This window comes from Hemitrygon akajei, chromosome 21, assembly GCF_048418815.1.
Source record: "Hemitrygon akajei chromosome 21, sHemAka1.3, whole genome shotgun sequence".
NCBI classification, from domain to species: domain Eukaryota; kingdom Metazoa; phylum Chordata; class Chondrichthyes; order Myliobatiformes; family Dasyatidae; genus Hemitrygon; species Hemitrygon akajei.
Window position 1 is genome coordinate 55052892 of NC_133144.1, and position 25895 is coordinate 55078786.

The window sequence follows — 25895 nt, forward strand, 5'->3', positions numbered from 1 at the left end:
GCATAGACAGACAGCACAACCAGAGACTTCTTTCCCAGGATGGAAATGGCTAGTACAAGGCAGAGTTAGATACATTAGGGGCATTTAAGAACTTTGTAGATAGATACCTGGATAACAGAAAGATGGCAGGCTATGTAGGTAGGAAGGGTTAGATTGATCTTAGAATAGATACGGGTGCCACAGTAGCAAAGCAGTTAGTGCATTGCTATTACAGCTTGGGGCATCCAAGTTCAGAGCTCAATTCCAACATCTTCTGTAAGGAGTCTTTATGCTTTCCCTGGGGAATGTATGGGTTTTCTCCGGGTGCTCTGGTTTCCTCCTGCAATCTAAAAATATACTGGGTAGATTAATTGGTTTTTAATTAATTGTCCTGTGATTAGGTTAGGGTTAAATTGGGGTTGTCGAGGATTGATGAGCAGTGTGGCTCAAAGGGCCAGTAGGGCCTATAAGAAAAATAAAAATAAAAATGTTGGCACAACGTTGTGGGCTGAAGGACTTGCACTGTGATGTAATGTTCTCTGTTCTATAGTGAGGTAGTTGCCATGAGTTCATGGACCATTCAGAATATATACATTTATGTATAATTTAAAATAATTTAATTTAATTGCAAATTAAATTTATAAACATCAGCAAATCACCTTTTTTTTAAAAATTACATAGCCCTTGACGGATGTGAGAATGTTTCAGACATTTCAACATACACACAAGGCAAATAGCTGAAGTTCCCATTTCAAAGACTATAGAAGGTTTCAGGAAAACAAAATCACAATGCTTCAAAGTAATGTTAACCAACACCATTCATCCTCTCCCAAGCTAAAATGGAATCAGCTCATTTCTCACTGTGTAACAATGACTCACTGCCTCCAACAAATCACCCAGAGAAAAGGGAGCTTGACACATACCAGGCCGTAAGCTGGATCGGATGTAAGACATCCCATTATTTAATCTTGCACAGGAGGTGACAACAAGCTGGTCAGCAATACAAGCATGCTTTGACACCAGAGCTGAGGCAAATATCCCAAAGTGACAAATGGCCGTATCAAAAACTACACTAGGTTTCTCTTTGAGGTTTGAGCAGAGACTGTCAAAACACAGAGGAGCCATCACAAAACTCCAACAGCCCCCCACCCCCCACCGATGATCCCGTAATTTCGATCTCTGAGGCAGTCATGCGAGCACCCTTCAGGAGGGTGAACCCACTATAACCTCCAACCCTGGCCAAGAACTAAAGACCCTTGCTGGTCAACTGGCTGGAGTGTTCACTGACAACTTTAACCAGCTGCTTCAAGCAGACTTCACTTATACCGGTGCCTAAGAAGAAAGTGGTAGCCAGCCTCAATGACTATCGTCCAGTAGCACTTAGATCCACAGTGAAGATGTTTTGTGAGAGGTTGGTGATGAAACATATCAACTCCTGCCTGAAAAGCCACTCCAGTTTGCGTACCAGCGCAACAGGCCTGCAGCAGAATCCAGTTCATTGGCTCTTCATTCAACCCTGGAACACCTGGATGCATAAATCGAGGATGTTCTTTGTCAACCACTGTTCGACATTCAATACTCCCTTCTGCTCAAAACTAATCGATAAGCTTCAGGACCATGGTCTCAATACATCATTGTGCAATAGGATCCTGGAACTCCTCACTTGCAGACCCCAGTCAGTTTGGATTGGCAACAACGCTTCCTCCACAATCTCCATCAGCACAGGTACACCACAAGGCTGTGTGGCTAACCCCTTGCTCTGCTCGCTTTATACTTATCACTGTCTGGCTCAGTGCAGCTCCAATGCCATATTCAAGTTTGCTGATGACACCACTGTCATAGGCCGAATCAAACATGGTGATGAATCAGCATATAGCAGGGAGCTTGAAAATCTGGCTGAGTGGTGCCACAACAACAACCTCCTACTCAATGTCAGAAAGACCAAATGTCTAACTTTTGCCTTCAGGAGGAGGACACCAGTGCCAGTCCACATCACAAATCAGAGGTGGAGAGTTTTTCCGCAGTGTTATCAGAGCATCCGTCCTGGGCCCAGTACATAAGTGCAATTATGAAGAAAGCACGGCAGTGCATCTACTTCCTTAAGATTTGGCATGTCATCCAAATCACTGACAAACCTCTATAGATGTGTGGTGGAGAGTATATTGACTGGCTGCATCACAGCCTAGTGTGGAAACACCAATAACCTTGAATGGAAAATGCCACAAAAAGTAGTGGATACAGCCCAGTCAATCATGGGTAAAGCCGCATTGAACACATCTACATGGAGCATTGTCACAGGAAAGCAACATCATCATCAGAGATCCCACCACCCAGGTCATGCTCTCTTCTCACTGTTGCCATCAGAAAGGACTCAAACCACTAGGTTCCAGAACAGTTATTATCCCTCAGCTACCAGGCTCTTGAACTAAAGGGGATCACTTCACTCAACTTCACTTGCCCCATCACTGAAATGTTCCCACAACACTTTCAAGGATTCATCTCACGTTCTCGATATTCACTGAGTATTTATTTATTATTAATTCTCTTTTTTTATATTTGTACAGTTTGTGCACTGCTTGAATGCCCAGTTGATATGGTCTTTCATTGATTCTATTATGGTTATTAATCTATTGTGGATTTATTGAGTATGCCTGCAAGAAAATGAATCTCCAGGTTGTATATGATGACAAATATGTACTTTGATTTAAAAAATTACTATGAACTTTTTGAACTATGAACTATACAGTCAGATGTAATGGCTTCAGCAAAATGGTGCAGTTCAAGCCTTCAATGTCAAGTTTGACAAGATTAAATACCAGGTTACTTAATTGTAACCTGTGAAAATGACAGAAAATGATGCATAATGTTATTCAAAATTTCCATTTGAGGAAATCATGATTGATCAACAATATTTGCTGCTGCTTGTGTTGCTCTGTTGAAAAGTGTGGGCATGCTACATTGGTGCCAGAATGTGTGGTGACCCTTGCTCCCAGCATATCCTTAGGTGTGTTGGTTGTTAATGCAAATGTAACATTACATTGTACACACAATGGACACTTTAATAGGTACTTCCTGTACCTAATTAAGTGGCCATTGAGTGTATATTCATGGTCTTCTGTTGCTGTGACCCATTCTCTTTAAAGTTTGACATTGTTGTAACTGCACACCACTACAGTAACACGTGGTTATTTGAGTCACTGTCGCTTTCCTGGCCATTCCCCTCTGACCTCTCTCACTAACAAGGTGTTTTCACCCACAGAACCGCTGCTCTCTGGATGTTTTTTTTTTGTTTTTTAGCACCATTCTCTGAAAACTCTAGAAACTGTTGTGTGTGAAAATCCCAAGAGATCAGCAGTTTCTGAGATACTCAAACCACTCTGACACCAACAATCATTCCACAGTCAAAGTTATTTAGCTCACATTTCTTCCTCATTCTGATGTTTGGTCTGGACGACAATTGAACCTCTTGACCATGTCTGCATGCTTTTATATAATCGAGTTGCTGCCACATGATTGGCTGATTAGATAACTGCCCATAAATGAGCAGGTGTACAGGTGAACCTAATAAAGTGGCAACTAAGTACATTTGGTATATGTGATAAACGAATCTCTATCTGAAATCTGAAACAGTTTGTGCTAAACAGTCTCCACCTAATACTGCATTTACGTTTGTTCTATCTTTACAGGACTTGTCTATGTCCAGGACACAGAAGGAAGAAAATAATTGCGGACACTACCCACCCACCAAACTTCTCTTCCTAAAGCTCCCTTCTCGGAAGTGCTATAGGTCTGTTAAAACAAAACCATCATGCCATCTTAAAAGTTTCTTGCCCCAGGCATTTAATCTGATCAACCATTCTAATTAGCCACACCCAACCCCCTCTAACTATCAGCCCCATCAGTGAACTGCATGAACAATTTAAACCACATTTTATAATGCTTTTTACATTGTAAATACCTGCTGGTATTTATGAACATTTTATTCCATATCCATACTTGAATTCCTAACTTTTTTTTAATATAATTCTTCATACTTTATAATTATTGGCTGTTGCTGTTTATTGTTGCATGTTGCACGCTGACCAATTCCTTATACAAGAAAATGCTTATGGTGAATAAAGTTGATCCTTGATCCTTGAACAGTGATTATTGATGGACAAAGAAGTGAGTACAACTACCCTTTAACGCTTTTGCACAGTGCTTTGTTTCTGGTTCTAATAAAGGTGAGTAACAATGAGGGAAGTTTGTTACACTTGTTTTGATGAGGCCACACCTCGGGTACTGTGCACAGTTTTGGAGATGGTACAAAGGAGATTCTCCAGGCTAATTCCTGGGATGAGAAGCTTGTCCTCATATGAATGCTCTGTAATTTTGATCTGTATTCTTTGGAATTTAGGTGAATGAGGGATGATTTTATTTAAACCCATATTCATATAAGTTCCTAAGTAGACATGACAGATTGATGTCAGATGTCATCACTGGTGAGGGAGAGAGTCTCCAACAAGGGGATTTGGTTATCAAATATGGGGCCAGTTATTTAAAATGCAGATATACTGACATTTCTTCTCACAGAAGATGGCGATTCTTGGAATTCTCCACCCTAGAGGGCTGTTGAAACCAGACTATTAGAGTCAGAGAGTACTACAGTACAGAATTAGGCCTTTATTCCCCATCATGCCTGTGCCAGTTTGGTTTTCTGCCTAGTTCCATCTACTGCACTCAGACCATGTCCCTCATTCATGTACCTATCCAAACTTCTTTTCAGTGTTACAATTGAACCCACATCTACCACTGGTGACCAAATTCAGTCAAAATCAAGCTGTATTACATCACAAAGGACTGAGCAATACAAGCTGTTGCTGCCCCATAAACAAACATCTTTTCAACCTTCCAGATTCCCAAAGGTTATTTGCTAAACCTGAGCACTGGAAGGAAACCCACGCAGTTCACGGGGAGGACATTCAAACTCCTTAGAGAGGGCATCAGAATTGAACTCCAAGCTCTGAAATGCCCTAAGCTGTAACAATAGTGTTCTACCAGCTCCGCTACCGTAGCTGGTTGTTGTTACCTGCCAGGGAGTCAGCCTATGGAAAGGTAGTTTCTGTGCTGTGTGATTGTGTAAAATTATAACAGTGAGAATCAGAAATTGTAGGCCTTTGGTTTTGAGCCAAATTCTTGTCTGAATTCTGTATCTTACCAAAGGATTGCATATCAAAGGGTTAAAGCTGAGTTCCTTGTCACATGCACAAATATACATATGCACAGAGCAATAAAAAACATACTGGCACCAGTGCCACAGGCACTTATAATCAGCAGAAATATAAATTAAATACAATCATTACATGAAAGAACACAATGGGAACAAACAAAAACAAATCCAATTTTTTTGTGCAAAGTAACCGGCAGGGGTGAGACACTTCAATCATATTCTCTCTCATCTGATATTTAGCACTGACAGCTCTCAAGTTTGTGTGCTCGGCAGTACTCCTGCATGTAACGTTGTCATGAGATCTGAAACAAGAGTAGGGATCAGCTGTACACCCTTCCAATCTGCTGTGCCATTCAGAAAGATCACAGCTCATCTGATCTCAGCCTCAGATTTACATCCTTACTTGTCGTCCATAACCCTCCACTCTCCACTCCCAGCTGAACACACAATCGATAACTTAGCCTCCACAGACCTTGGGTCGAGAATTTCAGGGATTCGCAGCCTCTAAGAAGAAATTATGCTTTAAATTGGCAACCTCTTATTTTCAGAATATGCCCAATGCTCTTGCTTCCCCCAAGAGAGAAACCATTCACTCTGCATCATAAGCCTGTTACTCCATTGACTCCACTTAGTGACAATTCCTCATTCCGATGGGGGAAGAATTTTACTAAGACTGAAATTGGATCCTCATTTAAAAGGGAAAATTGTGTGTAATGAACCTTTCTCAATTCAAAGAAGTTGGCTCCTTGCAGCACAAATTAGCAAGCTCCTTTATAAGACATTTACTCAATATTAATTAAGTGCAATTAATTCATATTGTTATGTTAAATTAGTGACATGCTTAACCTTATTGCAAAATTGTTCAAAGTTCAAAGTAAATTTATTATCTAAGTATCTATATGTCACCATATACTATCTTGAAAATAGAATATAGAATATAACATCATAGTACAGCACTTCAGCCCCCAATGTTGTGCCAACTTTTTAATCTTGCTTTAAATTTCTAAATCTATTTTACAAAGTAACCAGATATATTTCAGGTTCCAAGGCCCCAGACAATAAAAATTAATTCCAGAATAAATGCATTTTACTCTGTACATGCTCCTGCCTAAATCAATGGTGCTGAGGTTGAGAGGGTTTGGAGTTTCAAGTTCCTCGGAGTGAACATCAACAGTAACCTTTCTATGGCTTCCCGTGGCCGTAGAAAGCTCACCACCACCTCTATGGCCACGAGAAGCTAAAGGAATTAGACATATCCCAACATCAACCCTTACCAATTGACATAGCATTCTGCCCAGGTGCATAACAACTTAGCTTCGTATAACCACTGCTCTGCACATGCCTGCAAGAAACTGCATAGTATTGTGGACACAGCTCAGCACATTACTGGAGTCAGCCTCCCCCTCTGTGGACTCCTGCCTACACTTCTTGTTGCCTCAGTAAAGTAGCCAACATAATCCAAAACGTCACCCACCCTAAACATTCTCCCTTCTCCCCTCTTCCTTCGGGCAAAAGATACAAAAGCCTGAAAGAACGAACCACCAGGTTCAAGGACAGTTTCTATCCCATTGTTATCAAGACTCTTAAATGGAGCTCTGGCACGATAAGATGGACTCTTGACCTCACAATCCACCTCACTATGATCCTGCACTTTATCATTTACTTGCTCAGCACTTTCTCTGCAACTGTTACACACCTAACAGAGAAATGGCAAGGGGTTCTTTGCAGTAAGCTAGGTATAAAAATGCATTTGCCGTGGATAAAAAATATTGGTCCTGAACGATACCGGAACGCATACTGATTGTATCCCTTCAGTACTACTGTTGATAATTCCCGGTGTTCGGCTGTCTAAATTCTCATCAGCTCAAATTCCTCCAATCCTACGCAGCACACACAAAATTCTGGAGGAACTCAGTTCGTCAGGCAGCATCTATGCTGGGATGTTGGTGGCACTGTTATTGTTTTACCTTGTTCTACCTCAGTGTTCTATGTATGAACGAAATGCAGACAAAGCTTTTCACTACATTTTGGTACATGTGACAATAATAAACCAATACCACCTTCTGATAAGGCTGGAAAGATCATTGTGAGGACATCATCATCTGTGTGTATAATGCAATGAAATCAAAACCTGCACTCGGGTTACAGACGCAAATGAGTAAAGTTATCATAAAGTGTGAAGAAACAGTTTTTAATGAGTATTTTATGGGGTAAAAGCAGATACAGATGTATATCTTTTCCACGCTTCTTCATCTCCAGTTTATCTTGAACACCACAAAAAAACAAAGCTGTGATAGGTCTGGAGGACACAAAAGATTCTGCCATTGCTGGAAATCTTGAGCAATGTACACAAAATGCTGGGGGATCTCAGCAGGTCAGGCAGCATCTAAGGACTTAAAGGCGCAGCCAATGTTTTGGGCCAAGACGTCTCAGGCAGAGTCCCGATGAAGGGTCTCGGTCCAAAATGTTAACCGGTTATTTCCCACCATTGATGCTGCCTGACCTGCTGAGTACCTCCAGAGTTTTGTGTGTGTTGCATAGGACTGGAGGAATTAGAGCAGATAAGAATTTAGACAATCGAACACTGGGAATAATCAACAGTAATACTGAAAATTAGAGAACCATCATTTGCATTTCTTAGTAATGCCATTCGAAAGGATACAATCAATGTGTCTTCCTATATAGTTCAGGACCAATATTTATTATCCATGGCAAATGCATGTTTATACCCAGTTTACTGTAAGGAAACCTCGCCATTTCTCCGTGAGATAAAACAGAATATATATTGCTCTAATTACTCCCAATTTAAGCAAGAGTTATTAGTGCTATTGATTCTGCATTGTCTTTCCATAATAGTAATCAAGAATTGCAGCTTTGTACACAATTCCAGGTATATTCTCATCAATCTTTGATACAAAATAACACTGAATCACCCTAATTCATTTAATTGAAGAGTGTCTAGAGGCTTACTTCCTAGATGCCAGAATCAGCACTATTTCAACTCTCCAGAGACGTCGCTTAGTCATCGTTTAATAAAGCTATCCAACATTAGGCATCCAAATGGCCGATTAGTGCAACTGTAACACTGAGCCATCAATACAATCAGTATGCACTCTTCCAGGAATACTATTAAGGAGTTTTCTTTGTTCACTTGGGGATGTAGGTACCTCAGCCATGGAGAAGATTAATATAATGGCTTACAAGGTTTCTACTGAGAGCAGTTATGAATGACCAGCTGTCAGTGGCCAGACACAGATGTGGTCATGACAATGTCGGCATTGCAATTTACTATCTGGATAGTGATAAATCAGATGAAGTTTTTAATCACAGTCCCATAACTTCTTGGACAGTATGAGATTTATATTGTATGCTGGGGGGGGGGGTTGGTGGAATTCAGCAGGTCAGGTAGGATCTTTTGAAGAGAATGCACCGTCAATATTCTCGGTCCAAAACATCGACTGATTATTCCTTTCCTTAGATGCTGCCTTACCTTCTGAGTTCCTCCTGTCACAACCAGGGGAGGTTTCTAAAAGAAGAGAGATTTTTTTTCAGTTAGTACATGGATTGTATTTTCTCACTGTCACCTTGTGGGTATGTGGTGTTCTTTGGATTGTTTACCTTTTACGTTCTAATTGTTTATTTTTGGACCAGCTCTGGTTTTTTCACTTTGTTTTGCAGGTGTCTCATTTGGTATCATGGGATTTATCACTTTTATTCAATTTCAGGCAATTTAATTAGCGTGGTATTTTCAATGTCTTACATTGTATTTATTGGCTTTGGGGATTATTGCTTCATCTGGACACCTGGCTGTCTGATTGATGCTGAATTCCTACTTGCCCCAGGGTGTATTTCAGGAGGGAATCCAACCCCTCTTTGCTCAGTCGTTGGGATTCCTTTCCTGGTGAAACTCAGACCGCATACTTCTGTGTATCGTGAGTGATTTCAGTTTGCTTGAGCTCTTGTTAGTTGTTCTGGTTAATTTCTGCAATAAATCTTTAGTTTTTTTCGCTAGTGACCCTCACTCCTCCAGCATTTTGTATGTAGTGCATGGTCTTTATAATTCCAGACGTAGTATTTCAAGTGATTTAATGGTGAAATTCTAACTTCTGTTGACAGATCATTTGCACAGATCTCTTGATCAACTACCCATTAAAACCACCATTTCACCATTATAAATAGGATAATAGAAATGGTGTTGGGTAGGAAAAGGGATATCACTGCAAGGAAAGAGACGGTAAACAGTGAGCAATGCAGGATGAAGGAGAGTTGTTGGAAGGGGGAAGGGGCGAAGGAGAGGTGGAGGATGGTACAGCAGCACAGCGATTAGTGCATTCCTTTCTAGTACCAGCAACTGGGGTTCATTTTCTGCTACTGTCAGTAAGGGGTTTGCATGTTCTTCCTGTTATCATGTGGGTTTCCTCCAGTATTTCCCCACATTCCAAAGACGTACAGGTTAGTGTTAGCTAGTTGTAGGCATGCTGTGCTGGTACTGAAAGCAAGGAGACACTTGCGGGCTGCCCCAACAGTCTGGGTTGGTCATTGACATAAGCAATGCATTTCACTGTATGTTTCGAGGTTTCGATATACATGTGACAAATAGAGCTAATCTTCTCTGAAGAATAGGAGGGAGAATGTTGGGATCAAAGTGAAGAGGAAGGGCAGGGCACGGGGTGGGAGGGTGGGTCTTGGGAAAGGAGAATGGCAACAGTCCAGGGGAGAAGAAAGGTGGGGACATGGAGAGATACTAGGCCAGGTTTGCCTTTGGGAGGAGGGTTTCTAGACACCTCCTTAGTGACCCAGGTATCTGTTTACAGTGAAGCCATCTCTGTATTTTAGATTAGTGAACTGACTATTGACATGGTGAGATTAAATTCACACTGTATTTGTTAAAAACATACAACAGAGGAAACTATTCCTCTGGTGCACAATGTTCATTTTCTGAACTTAATTTATACACGGGCTTGTAACAAGTCACCTGATAGGCCTAAGAACAAAACAGTAAACTCAGCTTTCAACCAGTCAGGAGATAGGTTATTGATCTGAATAGCAGGTCAAACCACTTTTGGGCAAAACAGTAAATGGAAGATTAGTTAAAAAAGGAGAAATAATCTACATGCTCCCAAACAAGGGTGTTTACCATAGCTACCTGCATTTTATGTCTCTAACTCCAACAGTGAAATAAGGTAAAAATGAAAAAACTACTCAACCTGTTTGATTAGTGTGTTCTAACAGCTGTCCATAAAACACATCAACTGCCATTAAAACACATCAGCCAGGGTAAAACAACCCACTTAACAGCTTTCTAAGTGTTCATCTCCTCCAGCACCAGCACACAGCGAATATAGTGTGTACCATCCACAAAATGCACCACAGTCACTCACCCAAGATAGTCCAACAACATCTACCAAATCCATAACCTCTACCACCAAAGGACAGGGGCAACAGTTACAGGGATACACAGCCATCTGTCTGTTCCCCTCCAAGTCAGCGAATATTGGTTTTGGGAGCTTTTTTTTACTAAAGCTTGAGCTTCATGTCATCCCAGGAAGCAGTTTCAGCACATACTGCAGTGCCTGAGACAAGCGAGACTCAATTCAATTATTAATATCAGTTTATTATCCCGATTAAAAAGCTGCTATCACAACCGGAATTAATTTCTTCCTGTAGTAAACCTGTCTGGAGAAAATTTTCTCCGCTCCTTTACCTCAGACTAATTTAAAACCACTTCACCGTCAAATGCTGATAAATCAAGCTGTATTGTCACAGTGACAACATATATCCTTAAATCATCTCTGTTTCAGTTTATATTCTTGGTTTGAATAAAATTAGCTTTGTTATAAATTGTCTCCTATGCCAGAGTGGACGAGTTTCCTGTGTAATTAGTATACTGTAATTCTAGAAGTTTTCAGTACATACTGATGAAAGTTCTGATTAAATATTATAGTTTTCAACCCAAAACTATAACTGTTATCCTTTCCACAGATGCTGCCTGACCTGCTGAGTGTTTCCAGCCATTTCTGTTAACATTTCTATAATTTTCATTTTTTAAACTGCCGTACTCTGTATGTACATAGAACTCTAAAAGCACTAAACCAGCAGATAAGGAGGCTATAAAGTCAAATATTTAAAACCAAAGTTCAAATTTCAAAGTAAATTTATGATCATAGTACATACACATTTAGTGGGCACTTCATTAGATACCTCCTGTACTGAGTGTATGCCTGCATGTTCCAGGTCTTCGGCTGCTGTAGCCCATCCACTTCAAGGTTTGACAGGGTGTGCTTTTCTGCACACCACAGTTGTAACACGCAACAGGTAGTTACTGTCACTTTCCTGTCAACTAAAACCAATCTGGCCATTTCCCTTTGACATTTCTCATTAACAAGGTATTTTTGCCCACAAAACTGCCACTCGCTGGATTTTTTTTTTGTTTCTCACACCATTCTCTGTAAACTCTAGAAACTGCTTTGCATGAAAATCCCAGATGATCAGTATTTTCTGAGATAGTCGAACCATCCCATCTGGCCCCAACAATCATTCCACGGCCAAAGTCACAGGTCACATTTCTTCCCCCATTCTGATGTTTATGCATTGAGTTGCTGCTATATGATTGACTGACTGGTCAAAATCTTACTTATTCTTTCATTCACTGGATATAGATGTGACATCCTAGGCCCTTGGATTGAGAGGTTTGTTGAGTCTGTTCGTGAAGATAATGAAAAATCCATGACATTGACTGTGGATCTGGAATGAATATCAAATGGATTGGGAAAGGACACAAGATTTTCTTCCCAGAAGAACATTAGAGAACCAAATAGATTTTTACAAGGTCACTCTAAATGATACAAAATATTTTAATTCCAGATCTAATTAATTACTTGAACTTAATATTAACAATTGTCACAGTGGGAGTCCTTAGAGATTTAGTCACAAGTAACTTCATCACTATGCAATTGTACCACAGGCATAGAAGGTACATTATTCCCATATCAACATTCAACACTTGAACTAAATTATTTCTGATGCTCTTGTGACAAGACATTAACATGCAGAATACCAACATCCCATTGAGGAAAGGCAGAGACCATAAGATATAGGATCAGAATTAGGCCATTTGGCCCATCAAGTCTCCTCTGCCATTTCATCATGGCTGAATCATTTTCCTTCTCAGCCCAATCTCCTGCCTTCTCCCTGTATCCCTTCATGCCCTGATCAATCCAGAGTCAATCAACCTCTGCCTTAAGTATACCCAATGACTTGGCCTCCACAGCCGTCTGTGGTAATGAATTCCACAGATTCACCACTCTCTGGCTAAAGAAATTCCTCCTCATCTCCATTCTAAAAGGATATTCCTTTATTCTAAGGCTGTGTCTTCTGGTCTTTCACTCCCCACTATAGGAAACATCCTCTCCACATCCACATTTTCAAGGCCTTTCAACATTTGATAGGTTTTTATGAGGTTACCCCTCATTCTTCTGAAAATACAAGACTCTGCTGATGCTGGAATCATGAGCAACAAACAATCTACTGGAGGAACTCAGTCAGTTGAGCAGCATTCGTGGGAGGAAAGATATTGTCAATGCTTTGGGTCAAAATCCTTCATCAGGACTGAGTGTGGAGAGGAAAAATAGCTAAGGAAAAGAAAAATTAATAGCAATAAGAGAAGGGAGAAGGGATACTTGGAATATTTTGATTATTTCCTGTCGGCTCAATAGGTGGAAGCTTCAGAGAGGGTGCAGAGGAGATTTACCAGGATGCTTCCTGGATTACAGAGAATGTCTCATGAGGAAAGGTTGAGTGAGCTAAGTCATTTCTCTTTGGAGCCAAAGAAGATGAAAGCTGACTTGATAGAGTCAGAGGTATAGATAAGTGGACAGCCAGAGAATTTTTCCAAGAGCAAAAACAACTAATATGGGAGGGCCTAATTTTGAGGTGATGTAGAAAAGTATATGGAGGGATATCAGACAGTTTTTTTACACAGAAAATAGTGGGTGTATGGAATGCACTGCCCCTGGTGATGGTAGAAGCAGATACATTGGGGACATTTAAGAGACTCTTAGGTAAGTGCATAGCTGAAAGAAAATTGGAGGGCTATGTGCAAAGGAAAGGTTGAATTGATCTTAGAAAAGGTTAAAAGATCGGCATAACATCGTGGTCCAAACAGTTATGTTCTATGTTCTGTGAGACAGAAGTCAGAGGTGATTGATCCCTTTAAGATACCTTTCATGATAAAATGCAACTTCAGATATGTAACAGATTTAACCTTTCCACATACAAGTGAGAGAGTCATAGAGTAGTACAGATGGGTACAGGTGCTTTTCCCCAAAAAGTTACAAATCCCAGAAACGGGAAAGATAAGCACAAGAAAATCTGCAGTTGCTGGAAATCCAACGCAACACCCACAAAATGCGGGAGGAACTCAATAGGTCAGGCAGCATCTATGGAAGTAAGTCGATGTTTTGGGCTGAGACCCTTTTCCATAGATGCTACCTGGCCTGCTGAGCTCCTCCAACATTGTGTGTGCATTGCACAGGGGAAGGAGTATGTTTATTCACCTGCATGCAGAAAACCACATTAAAATGAATTTCCTCTTCATCTGTAGAAGTTATTCACATGGGTATTGGAAATGGTTTATTATTGTCACTTGTACTGAGATACAACGAAAACCTTGTCTTGCTTACTGTTCAAACTGGTCAGATCATTACACGGTAAGGTAAAATAATAACAATGCAGAATAAAGTGTAAAAGTTACTAAGAAAGGACAATCAGGTAAACTATGAAGTGCAGGATGACAATGAGTAGTTTGTAAGGCCAGTAGTCCACCTTATTGTACAAGAGATCTATTCAAGAGGGCAGAGAGGTAAAACAATAATAACTGCAGAATGCAGTGTAAAAGCTGTGGGACAGGTCTGTTGCCTGAACAAATAATCCACACCATTGCTAGGTCTGACCAACAAGCATCAAGACCTTGCTTGGCTGGCAGTGAGAGGGACCCTCCCACTTAGAGCTTTCCTCTACAAATGACATATCATCCCCAGTGTATGCTGCCCTTGGGACGGCTGTGGTAGTGAAGAAACAGTCACCCATCTCTTAGAAGACTGTGGATTTGCTACAAGGACACGGAGACAGATGCAAGGGTCCATGTCCCAGTTCATCCCCAACAGCCGCGAAACGTAAGACTCTCTGATCTATGGGCTGTACCTTAGGGCACACATCAGGACAGGCATCAAGTACCGCTGGAAGGTCATCAACGTCAATGAGGAATGTTGTTAGTCTGCACAAAACTTACTGGTCTTCCATCACAGCAAGATGTCTGTAAGGGAACGCTGCCAACCAGCACAGTCCAGACTGCAGGACAACATGCTGAGGGACACTGTGAAGCTCTGTGCGGTCAATACGAAGGCTCTGTGGGGAAGGACCACAGTAGAGGCTCCGTCTGCTTCTGCACATGAAGGGCAGAATTGTGTAGGGTAGCCTCTCATGCAATCACCTGAATGAGCCACGTGAGGGGCAATGGTGCCATGTCTGTGTTTTTTTCACTTTATAGTTTACTCTACTGAATGTACCAGCAAAGAATGTAAAGTTATTTTTGCACTTTTGACCCTTTGTATCTATTTTCTATATCACAAATTAAGTCTACTTTTGAAATAAGATAAAACCTAGTAGCCTCCTAGATTCACTTGGTCATCTACACTGGGCTGGCTGTACTGGTAGAACGCCTGAAACAGGCATTTTATTCTGAGCTGTGTCCAGAGAAGATATGATCAGATAGTTGGAAGAAAACTCTCACAATGAGCTCAAAGCCTTCTTGTTGACGATGCAACGTTCACGTTGACTCTGGTCCTACCATCTTCTAGCAGCTACCATCGGGCCAGAGGGACCGAAGCCTGAAGCCCTAGTTTCCAAGTTCAAGAACAGCTCCATCCCTTCAACCCTATGGCTCTTGAACCAACCAGCACAGCCCTACATATATCAAATGCTGGAGGAATCCAGCAGATCAAGCGAAGTTCAAAACACATTTATTGTCAAAATATGTATACTTTATGCAACCTTGAGATTCGTCTCCTTACGGGCAGCCACAAAACCAAGAAAACCAAAAGAACCCTTATTAAGAAGAACATCAAACATACACTGTGCAGAGAAACAAAAAAAGCAAATCGTGCAAACAATAGAAGTAAACAAATAACATTTAGAAGGAAAGTGATTCCTCAGACATGAAGCACAGAGCAGCTGTGGGAGGCCCATCAGTGTAACCTCGGTTCTGCACAGAGCAGTGTACACAGCATCAGTGGCCAGAAATAAACAGTCAATGTTTTGGGCCAAGACCCTTCATCAGGACTTGGCACGAAACGTGACTGTAGTGTTCTCGCTTGGGTGTAACGGAACCCGAACTAAACACCGAGGTAAACAGTCGTTAATGAAAACAGGGTCGCAGTAGTTTTGGGCCAAGACCCTTCATCAGGACTTGGCACGAAACGTGACTGTTTATTTCCCTCTATAGATACTGCCTGACCTGTTGAGTTCCTCCAGCATTTTGTGTGTCTAACTTTGGATTTCTACCATCTGCAGAATTCCTTGCATCTACCCTAATCACTACGTTGGTATAGCAACACGGTGATCGCTTTGTATGAGAATGGATCTTTTATGGCATAGTATACTTTATTGTTCTAACTGTTCATTCTTTTAAAAATATAGTATAATTTGTGTTGTTCTTGGAAATACTGCTTATCTAATGCTTTATGCCTGCGATGTTCCTGCAAGTAAGCTTTTCTGTGCACCTGTGCATACATTTATGGTAGCGTAGCAGTTAGCGTGATGCTATTACAGCTCGGGGCATTCTGGAGTTCAGAGTTCGGAGTTCAATTCCGGCGTAGTCTCTAAGGAGTTTCTATGCTCTCCCATGACCACATGGGCTTCCTTTGGGTCCAGTTTCCTCCCACAGTCCAAAGACCAATAGGTTAATTTGTCATTGTATATTGTCCTGAGAGTAGGCTCATGTTAAATGGGTGGGTTGCTGGACACTGCTGCTTGTCGGGCCAGAAGAGTCTGTTCCACACTCTGTCTCTAAATAAATAAATTGCTTTGTACGTATGACAGACTCAACTTTGACTATGAGTCATTGGTCTGTGGTTGCTTAATGTCAAGAGGGAACATTTGAGATGACACTGAGAAACTTGAGTTCTCCATCAGGAGTGTGCAGGAATCCAAAGGCACACACTCAGATGATACCCAAATGGAATTCTCACTAACATCCCACTACTTTGAAATATGTAATTCTGCAAACATAGCTCCCATAATGGGTACAGATGAGAGTAATTAGTTATTGTGGAGTTGGTTAAGGGGAATGCTTATGCAAGATGCTCGGAGGTCAGATTTTTCCCTCAGAATCAAATTTATTATCATTCTCTTATATAACAGGAATTTTATCAATTTGCAACAGTAAGACAGTGCAAAGACATAAAATTATTATACATCACAAAAAATAAAGAGTGTCAAAAAAAAACTGAACAGCAAGGTAGTGGTTAATAGATCATAACCCATTCAGAAATCTGATGCCGGAGGAGACAAAGCTGTTTTGGAATCACTGAGTGTGGTTCTTTAGGCCCCTGTACCTCTTCTCCAATAGTAGTAGTAATAGTAGTGAGGAGAGGGTATCTTCTGGATGGTGAGCTTCCTTAATGTTGATTCCACCTTCTTGGGGTGTTGCCTGTTGGATGCCCTCTCTGGTGAGGGAGGCTATGCCTGTGATAGAGCTGGGTAAGTGTGCAGCCCTCTGTGATCCTGTGACTGGAGTTTCCAGACCCGGCAGTGATGTCTCCAGTTAGAACGCTCTCCACTGAACATCCATAGAAAGTTGCAAGTGTGTTTGGTGACATACCAAACCTCCTCAAACTCCTAACAAGTGAAGTCACTCGCACTCCTTCTTCATGTGTTGGGTTCACTGGAGTCTTAATTATAATCCAAAAGATGGAACATTAAGCCAACGTTTATCATGACCTCTGTGGTTGTACCGTCTCCACCAATAAAGGATTATAGTTTGACAATTTTACATTATTTAAATAGCTTATCTACCTTATTTCTATTAGTGAGTCATGACTGGCACTAGCAGAAAAAGAGCCAGTTACAAAGAAATAATTCTTCAATTTTCCTTCAAAGTTGCTAGTATATTTCCAGTAATATTAAAAATGCACAGTGTTCATTTATTTGAAGGTCACAATTTATTATCTTGTCAAAAATGTACTTCAATTATGTTTTACCTCATTCATTTTCCTCTTCCGAAACCAATCTCCTTGCTGTTAAATGCCTCTTGATTCTTCATTCCACTTGCTATTTTTCATCTGTGAATCCGGATGGCAAGTATTCCCAAGAGAAGTGGTCTGATGGTTGAAGGGGGATGGGGGGGCATTTCAAGTATTCCAAAGATAGGGGGTCTTATGGGAGAAGAGAGATGGAGGCATCACGAGTATTCCCAAAAGAGCGGGGTCTGATGGCAGAGGAGGAATGGGGGGGGGGGGGGGGGCAAGTGAGCAAAATGCAAAATCCTCCTTAGCTTCTTAGTTTCTACAGATTGTAACGGTAGGACCAAACCTCTTACTATGAGAGCCAAGATTACATATGGGAAGCTGCCACATTCCAGTCTACAAAAGGGGTGAAACTCTGTAAACCACAAACCTGAGAAGGCTAAATTAAGTAATGCAGTTCCTTCTTTCATCCATCTGTTTTTGTTAAGTCTGGTTCCAAGTCAACTTATTAAAGACCATTCCATAAAATAGTTTCTTAGATGATAAACTGAGTATCTGTAAAGGAGGTGGAACCTGTTTCCATCCTAAATTCCTGAAATACAACATTGGCAAAGGGCCCAACCTTATCAGATTCATTAGAACCTAAAAAGGATGTGACATTCAGAAACCTCTTCATACGTAAAGATAAGGCAGGGTTCAATAGTTCCAATGGTTCGTCGGCCCATCACCATCCACCATGCAAGCAATAGCAAAGCCCCCAAAGAGTTATCACAAGGCTCTTTCTGTGGGGAGCTTATAGTTTTTTTTTCTCCCCCATCCCAGTTAATATTCTCATTTTGACTGCTCCTAAACATAAGAGGAGGAGGGTGTTTGAAATTTTATTTTAACAGATTGGTAATTAGTTTGTTGAAGGACAGACAGAAGCCTTCCAGACAGATCATTTCACTTCAACATTGCATTGAGGTCATTGAAGAGAAAACAATAAAGCCTTATAGCATCAGCTGTAAGACTGGGGTTCAATTCATACCTCTGTCTGTAAGGAGTTTGTACCTTCTCCCCATGACAGCATGCATTTCCTCCAGGAGATTTGGTGTCCTCCCACATTCCCAAGACATATGAATTAGGGGTAGTAAGTTGTGGGCATGCTACTTGCAGGCTTCCCACAGCAAATCCTCAGTGTAAATGATGCATTTCACTGTATGGTTCAATGTATGTACAAGTGACAATTAAAGCTGATCTCTTTTATCAGAATGCAGAATAAAATGTTACAGTTATAGAGGAAGTGCAGTGTAGGTAGACAAATAAGGTGCAAGGCTATAGCAAGGTAGATTGTAATACATCCTCAATGCCATCTCCAATGTTCCTTCTTGACATTAAACAATCATAATGCAAAGATTCATAGTCAAAGTCAAGGTTACTGTCATATACACAAAACTGAATTGCAGGCATCACAGGCATATACAGTAGTAACAGATATGGAGTCGAGTCAGAAACACACATTATTGTGCCGTATCTCTAACTTTAAAACTAAGTCCTCAAGGTTCCACCAAGACTGTTTTTTCATGTGCAGCTGCACTTCTGAACTCCCCTATCCTTTTCCCAAAGGACAGCAAACTATTTTCCCTCTGCAAGGGTAAGAAAAATCCTGAAGGCCATGTATCCAAAGGAATTATAATTGGAAGCAAGTTTGTATAAAACCTTCATCATGTTCAAAAACACACATTCAAGGTCCCTTTGTTCCCTTGACAGCTGATGGAATGGCTGATTGACTGTAGACACAAGCAAAATAAAATGCCAGGAGTTTAGATAAAATCACAAACATTGAAGTAAATATTAGCCGGTGACTGTTCTAGCTAGGTGATCCTCAGTTACCCCTCTGCTATTGATCAGATTTTAATTAAACCATCTAACTGTAAGGTGCAAAGGTGAATGATTTGACATTATTACTGAGGAGCTGACTGAACAGTGGGTCGTGACACAGAGCTGTGCCGGTCCTCACCAAATACTCCTGACAGTGAATTAGGCACATCCGTGCACCAACACAATCCAGGAATACATTGCAATTAAGCAGCAGGAACAGAAGCAATTCTCCAGAATGCAATGAGACCAGCAGGTTGAATGCTGATTGTTAGAGAGAGGTCGTGACTAGGAATGATTCACTTCGGGATACTTAGCGCCTCCAAGGGGAAATGGAGGATCAGGCAGGAATTTTCAGGAAGTACTTACTCTCCCCAACCCATTCCCAAAGATATACATGTTCTTTGTTACAAAATATATAAAGAACATTTATATATTTGTCCCTATTAGGACTTCATGTTGCAATGGGGCTGTGTGGGAGGAGTCAGAACATGATCAACCATTATATATATTCACCATGTGTAGAGACACCCAGCAGAATAGCTAGACCTTTGTCAGCTTTATACAATAAGGTGTTGGATATCAACTATCCAGTCGGCTCTACTATTTAATCCTGGTTGGTTTATTTTCTCACTCAACCTCATTCTCCTGCCTTCTCCCTGTAACCTTTGACACCCTTACTTACTACCTATCAACCTCCGACTTAAATATATACACCAGTTGGCCTCCATGGCCACCTGTGGCAACGCATTCTGCAGATTCACCATGGCCTAGCTAAAGAAATCTCTGTTCTAAAGGGATGTCCTTGTATTCTGATGCTGTGCTGCCTGGTCCTAGATTCATCCTTTGCATGACCACTCTATCCAGCCCTTTCAATTTTCAGTCTATTTCATTGAGATTTCCCCCTCATTCTTCTAAACTCCAGTGCGTACAGGGCCGGAGCCATCAAACACGCCTCACACTTTAACTCTTTCACTCCTGGAAGGCCAGGAACCAGAAGGGATGAAAGCAGATCTGGCCCAGGTAAATCAGAATTAAAACGTTATGTTACGGTACAGAAAAACTATAGTGACCTCTGACTAATTTATCCTGCTTCTGCTGGGGCATTTCTATTATTGGAAAACTGATGAGTAGGGCAAAATGTCAAAGCTGTACTCTGATAATAATGTAAATGTACTCAGTGATGTGCAAGGCTTAGTTACTTGCTTCTTACTTACTTACGACATCCAAACAGGCCCTTCTGCCCAATTTGTCCTTGCCAACTGGCAATAATGAAAAAGGACAAAAAATAAAAACTCACAAATACTGCAAAGATGAAATCGCAAACTAGTAAATAAGATGTACAGAATTCACCGGTCACGTGACCAAAGTGCACTTCTGTAGGACCTTTCAAACACTGAGTTTCAGTAACAGAATTTCGATAGAAAGGATGGATTTGTCCAGGATAATTCTATAAGAAACAACACATTTGAGGAGAAAGGTGTTAAAACCATGAACAAAGTGCAATTTCCATGAACATGGCACTTGCTGGAAATTTGTTTTGGTCCTTTTATAGCTCAAGGTTAGTTAGAGTGCCCCATGAGGCCCATGGCCCAATTCCAGAGATCAATTCCCTGACCTTCCCAGCATGCACCCTGCTGCAGGCATTGCCCAAATGATGTCACCAGTCCCCAAGTGGTTGCAGCAGACCTAGAACAGTCCTGAGGAAGATGGTTCTGACCTGAAACATTAACAGTTTCTCTTTCCACAGACACTGCCTGACCTGTTGAGCATTCTGTTTGTATCTCAGATTTCCAACGTCTGCAGCTTTTGCTTTTCATTTTCATTCCAGGGTCGTCCCGAAGGGAGTCAATAGGAAAGAATTGGTGATGGTCTCCCAATCCACTAAGAAGCAGATGTTGCTCTTTAGCACCTCACTGGTCCATACCAAATGCTAAGGACTGGCAAGTAATGAGTGCTAATGTCAACTTAAGCCATCACTTTGCCTCCTTAGCCAGACATTAATTTGAATAACTCCCCTAGAAAGCAAGAAATAGCTTTGTGGGTAATAAAATGGTATCAAGAGCAAACTGCTACCAGGGAGCTCACAGGAGCCATGCTTTTTGCTCAGCTTTGCTTACATTTGCCTTGCCAGCATTTTAAACTCACTGCTCAGTGGCCTGTCAGTCACAGTAGAAAAATTCAAAAAACAGATGATTCATTGGCCCTCGTAATCTGACACAGTTCAGGGAGAGAAGCACTGCGCTGTCAGCTGCAAGGGTGGCAGGCGGTAAAAGATAAAACTTTGTCTTAATTGATCAGCTGCCTCAGTGATGAAAGCTGAGGTCATTGTGCAGAGCGCCGAGTCAACACTATTCTAGAGAACTCCCCTGAAACCAGAACAAAACAAAACAAGCTCACTTTCATGTTAAAATAAATAAAATATCTGATGCTTTTGCCACTGTTTGCTTGTGCATGGGAGGGGGAGGGGAGAGCTTTGTAGCTCTAACATTTTCTGTTAATTCATTCTTTAGAGTTTTTTTGTGTTTCGTGGGTGTCTGTGAAGAGTAAGAATTTCAGATTGTATACTGTATTCGCCTTCTTTTGCACATTGGTTGTCAGTCTTTATTGGTGCATCGTTTATTATAAATTCTACTGTATTTCATTATTTTCTTGTAAATGCTTGCAAGAAAATGAACCTCAAGATAGTATATGATGACACATACGTACTTTGGTAACAAATCTTTGACCAATGACCGCCTCTGATCCTTCCTTAAATAGTTGCACACAGGTTCCATGAAAGCGGCAGACACATACACAGCATTATTAGTTTGTTTCACTCTCTGATGGTATCCAGCATTTTCTGGTTTTCTTACAAGCTTTAGACTTCTATTTTTTGCATTGCTGGGAGGTTGGGAAAAAGAGAAATCAATCTCAAAGGCAATTAGGTTTAACTGCTTGGGGAGCTCTCATCTTGAAAACTGAACATTTTGTGAAGTCTTCCGTACTGGCAGGTTATGTGCTGTGAAGTATTTTCTGTGTCTGCCCCAAAGACCAAAGGGAAATAAATTACAATTAGTCTGAGGGGCTGTGTGATTCACAGTGTTTAATTAGTCTTTGGGGGTTTCAGAACATAAGAAATAGAAATAGGAGGTTGTCTTCAACTGCCGTTTTGAGTCTCATTTACTTTCCCATTTGATTCTTGGGTTCCCTGGCATTCAAACATCCACTGATCTCAGCCTTGAACACTGTCAAACACTGCACAACAGTCCTCTGGATTGAAGAAAGAAATTCAAGAGTTGTAACCATCCAGGCCATACTCTATACTTACTGCTGCCATTGCTAAGGAAATACTGGAGCCTTAGGTCCCACACCACCAGGTTCAGGAACAGTTACTTCTCTTCAACCATCAAGCTTGTGAACCAACGTGGATAATTTCACTCACCTTAAAACTGAACTGACTTCACAGATTATGGACTCATTTTTAAGGACTTTACAAGTCATGTTCTCAGTATTATTTATTAAATTGGTTGTTTGTCAGTCTTTGTTGTTTTTCATTTATTCTATTGCATTTCTTTGTCCTACTATGAATGCCTGCAAAAGAAAGGGATCTCTAGTATGTGGTGACGTATATATACTTTGATAATAAAATAAGTTTGAATTTTGATATAGGTGGAAGAGTTTCCCCTCTAAGTGACTGAACTCTTCAGAGACTATCCCAACACTGTCCTTTCCAGAGGTAAATGTGTGTGGGAACTGCAACAGGAGAAAGGAATGTACATTAAATAGAGGCATATTGGCCTTGAATGAACATCACAGAACAGTAAAGACAGCAGAACAAGTCAATAAAGTGGTTATAAAGCTTTTCGTTTATTTCGCCATTCCATAGAGCATCAGTAAATGCCAATCAGTGATGGTGATGGATTCCAGGAAAATACCGAGTTAATAAATGTCAAAGAGAAAATCAGGATGAGATAACGGCATGAGGAAAACAAATATCATCCAGGACATCTTCAATAGGCGATGCCTTAAGAAGGCAGATCCGTCATTAAGGACCCACACCATCCAAAATATGCCCCTCCACATTACTACCAACAGGAAGGAAGTACAAAAACTCTAAGATACACACTACATCAGATTTCTGAACACACCATGAACACTGCTCATGTTATGCTCTCCTTTTGCACTACTTCTTATTGTATTTCTTATTGTAACATAATATTTTTACATATTGCACTGTACAGCTGCTGCAAAAAACAACAAATTTCATGACATATGTCCGTGACAATAAATCTGATTCTGATTCTGATATAAAAATAGTGGGTTCAGCCTTTAGCTATTATAGTGACAGAATCCATTAGCAGGGAGTGTGAGTTAGAACTGTGCACAAAATTAGTTAGACCAGAACTTAAGTGCTCGGAGTCATTCCAATTAATCACATTACAGGAAAGAGATGCTGAGAGTGTTTGTAAGAACTGGAAAATTGTAATTGTGAGGAAAGTGGTGCTTTCTTTGGAACAGAGAAGGCCAAAAGCAAACTTAACTGAGGCATAGGAAATTATGAGTAGTCTAGATAGAGCTAGAAGTCGGAAACCAGAAAGTGCATAGTTAAGTTAGAGAGGGGAGAGTGAGAGGAGATACGTTCGAGGATCATTTTACCTTGGGTGTGTAGAGAGAGAGAAATTACTACCCAAAAGGGTGACAGAAACAGAAATCTCCATTACGTTTCAAAGGTGCCTGGACACCCACTTTAAGAGCTGCAACCTAGCAGCTATGGACCGAGGGTGACACTGGGCTGACAGCTCATTGTAAATCTCCTCTGACTCTCTGGATTTTTGCAGGTTTCACAGTTTCTCCACTGCAAGTCGGAGATCAAAGAGGACGCAGCCAATAAGAGAGCAATTTGATTACTTGTGAGCACAAGAGGTTCTGCAGATGCTGGAAATCCAGAGCAACATGCACAACATGCTGGAGGAACTTGACAGGTCAGGCAGCATCTATGGAGGGGAATAAATTTTGGGTCAAGACTCTTCATCAGGATGTTCACTGACTTAAGTTGTGGTTTGTCTGACTGTGATACTGTGTGACGTTCTATAAAATAAACACTGATCGTTTATTCCACTCCATTTATGCTGCATGCTGTTGAGTTCCTCTAGCATTTTGTGTGTGTTCACCATTCAAAGTAAATTTATTATAAAAGTACATACATGTCACCATATATAACCCTAAGATTAGTTTTCTTGCAGGTAAGTCCAAGAAACACAATGGAATCAATGGAAGACTGCATCCAGCAGGATGGACAACCAACAAATGTGCTGAAGACAAAAAAAACTGTGTAAATATAAAAGAAAAAGAGAAATAATAATAGTAACAATAAATAAGTAATACATGTCCATAACATGAGATGAAGAGTCCTTGAAAGTGAAAGTTCAGTGATGGTGGCAGTGAAGTTATCCTCACTGGTTCAAGAGCTTGATGGTTGAGGGGTAAAATCTGTTTTGGATCCTGGTTGTGTGTGTCCAAAGGCTCCTGCACCTCCTTCCCAATGGTAGAAGTAAGACGGAATACAGCCTGGGTGTTGGTGGTCCTTGATGATGGATGCTACTTTAGTGACAACGCCCCATGTAGATGTGCTCAATGGTGGAGAGGACTTTACCCAAGTGTTACTCTGACTGCGCATGGCCTCTGTTTCTGTTGACAGTGGTAACACTGGCTTGCTGACAGAGTGATGTGTAGATGCTCACAATAGAAACATCTACAGGTTACACTGTCACAAGTCACATCAGAAGATCCTGTACACAGATCCAATAGGGATTTTGAGTTCACTAATCTCCTTTCATTGTTGCAGCCATTTGAAATAAATACAAGCTTGCATACTTATTTGTGAAAGTGATCCTCTCCTGGTAAAGCTCTGCATTCAATCTTGAGCACTCTGCTTGACCGTGGAGAGCATTCTAACTGGTTGCATCACTGCCTGACATGGAAGATCCGCTGCATGGGATCCAAAAAAACTGCAAAGGGTTACAAACACAGCCAGATCCATCACAGGCACTGGCCTCCCCACCATCGAGGACTTTTTCAAAAGGCAATGCCTCAAACGGGCAGCATCCATCATTAAGGACCTCCACCACGCAGAAAAGGCCCACTTTACATTACTACCATCAGGGCGATACAGGAGCCTGAAGACACACACTCAACATTTCAGGAACAGTGTCTTCTCCTCTTCTTCAGATTTCTGAACAGACAATGAACCCATGAACACTACCTTACTATTTTTGCACTAATTATTTATTTTAATTTTTTTTACATATTTCATATTTAAGTTATAGTGTATTTTACTCATTGCACTGTAATGCTGCCACAAAACAACAAATTTCCCGACGCCTGTCAATGATAATAATCGTGATTCTGACTCTAATTCTGAAACTGTTTTATGCATTTGGATTAACAACACTGCAGTGACTCTCATCTGAATACGAAGCTGCTGATTTCAGTCCCACAGATTTTCAGGAACTCAGTTTGGATTCAGAGACGGATGCACAGCTTTCAATGCCACTAGGAGGCCACATCTTTGAGCCCGGTGTTGCATCTGCAAAATTACATAGAAACAACACGAGGGCCAAATCATT

At 40.9% G+C, this 25895-nt stretch overlaps 1 protein-coding gene across 15 annotated transcripts in view; it reads right to left on the reverse strand.

Annotated features, from left to right (window-relative positions):
* Nucleotides 1–25895, reverse strand: part of kcnma1a (potassium large conductance calcium-activated channel, subfamily M, alpha member 1a) — a 913789-nt gene that overhangs the window by 730191 nt on the left and 157703 nt on the right. For 3 of the 15 annotated variants that reach the window (XM_073025436.1, XM_073025444.1, XM_073025445.1), the window contains exon 2: nucleotides 8679–8714. The exons of the other annotated variants lie outside the window; for them this stretch is intronic. In XM_073025436.1, coding sequence (XP_072881537.1) covers nucleotides 8679–8714 — 36 coding nt within the window. The remainder of the gene's footprint in view (nucleotides 1–8678; nucleotides 8715–25895) is intronic. 15 annotated transcript variants of the gene reach the window in all.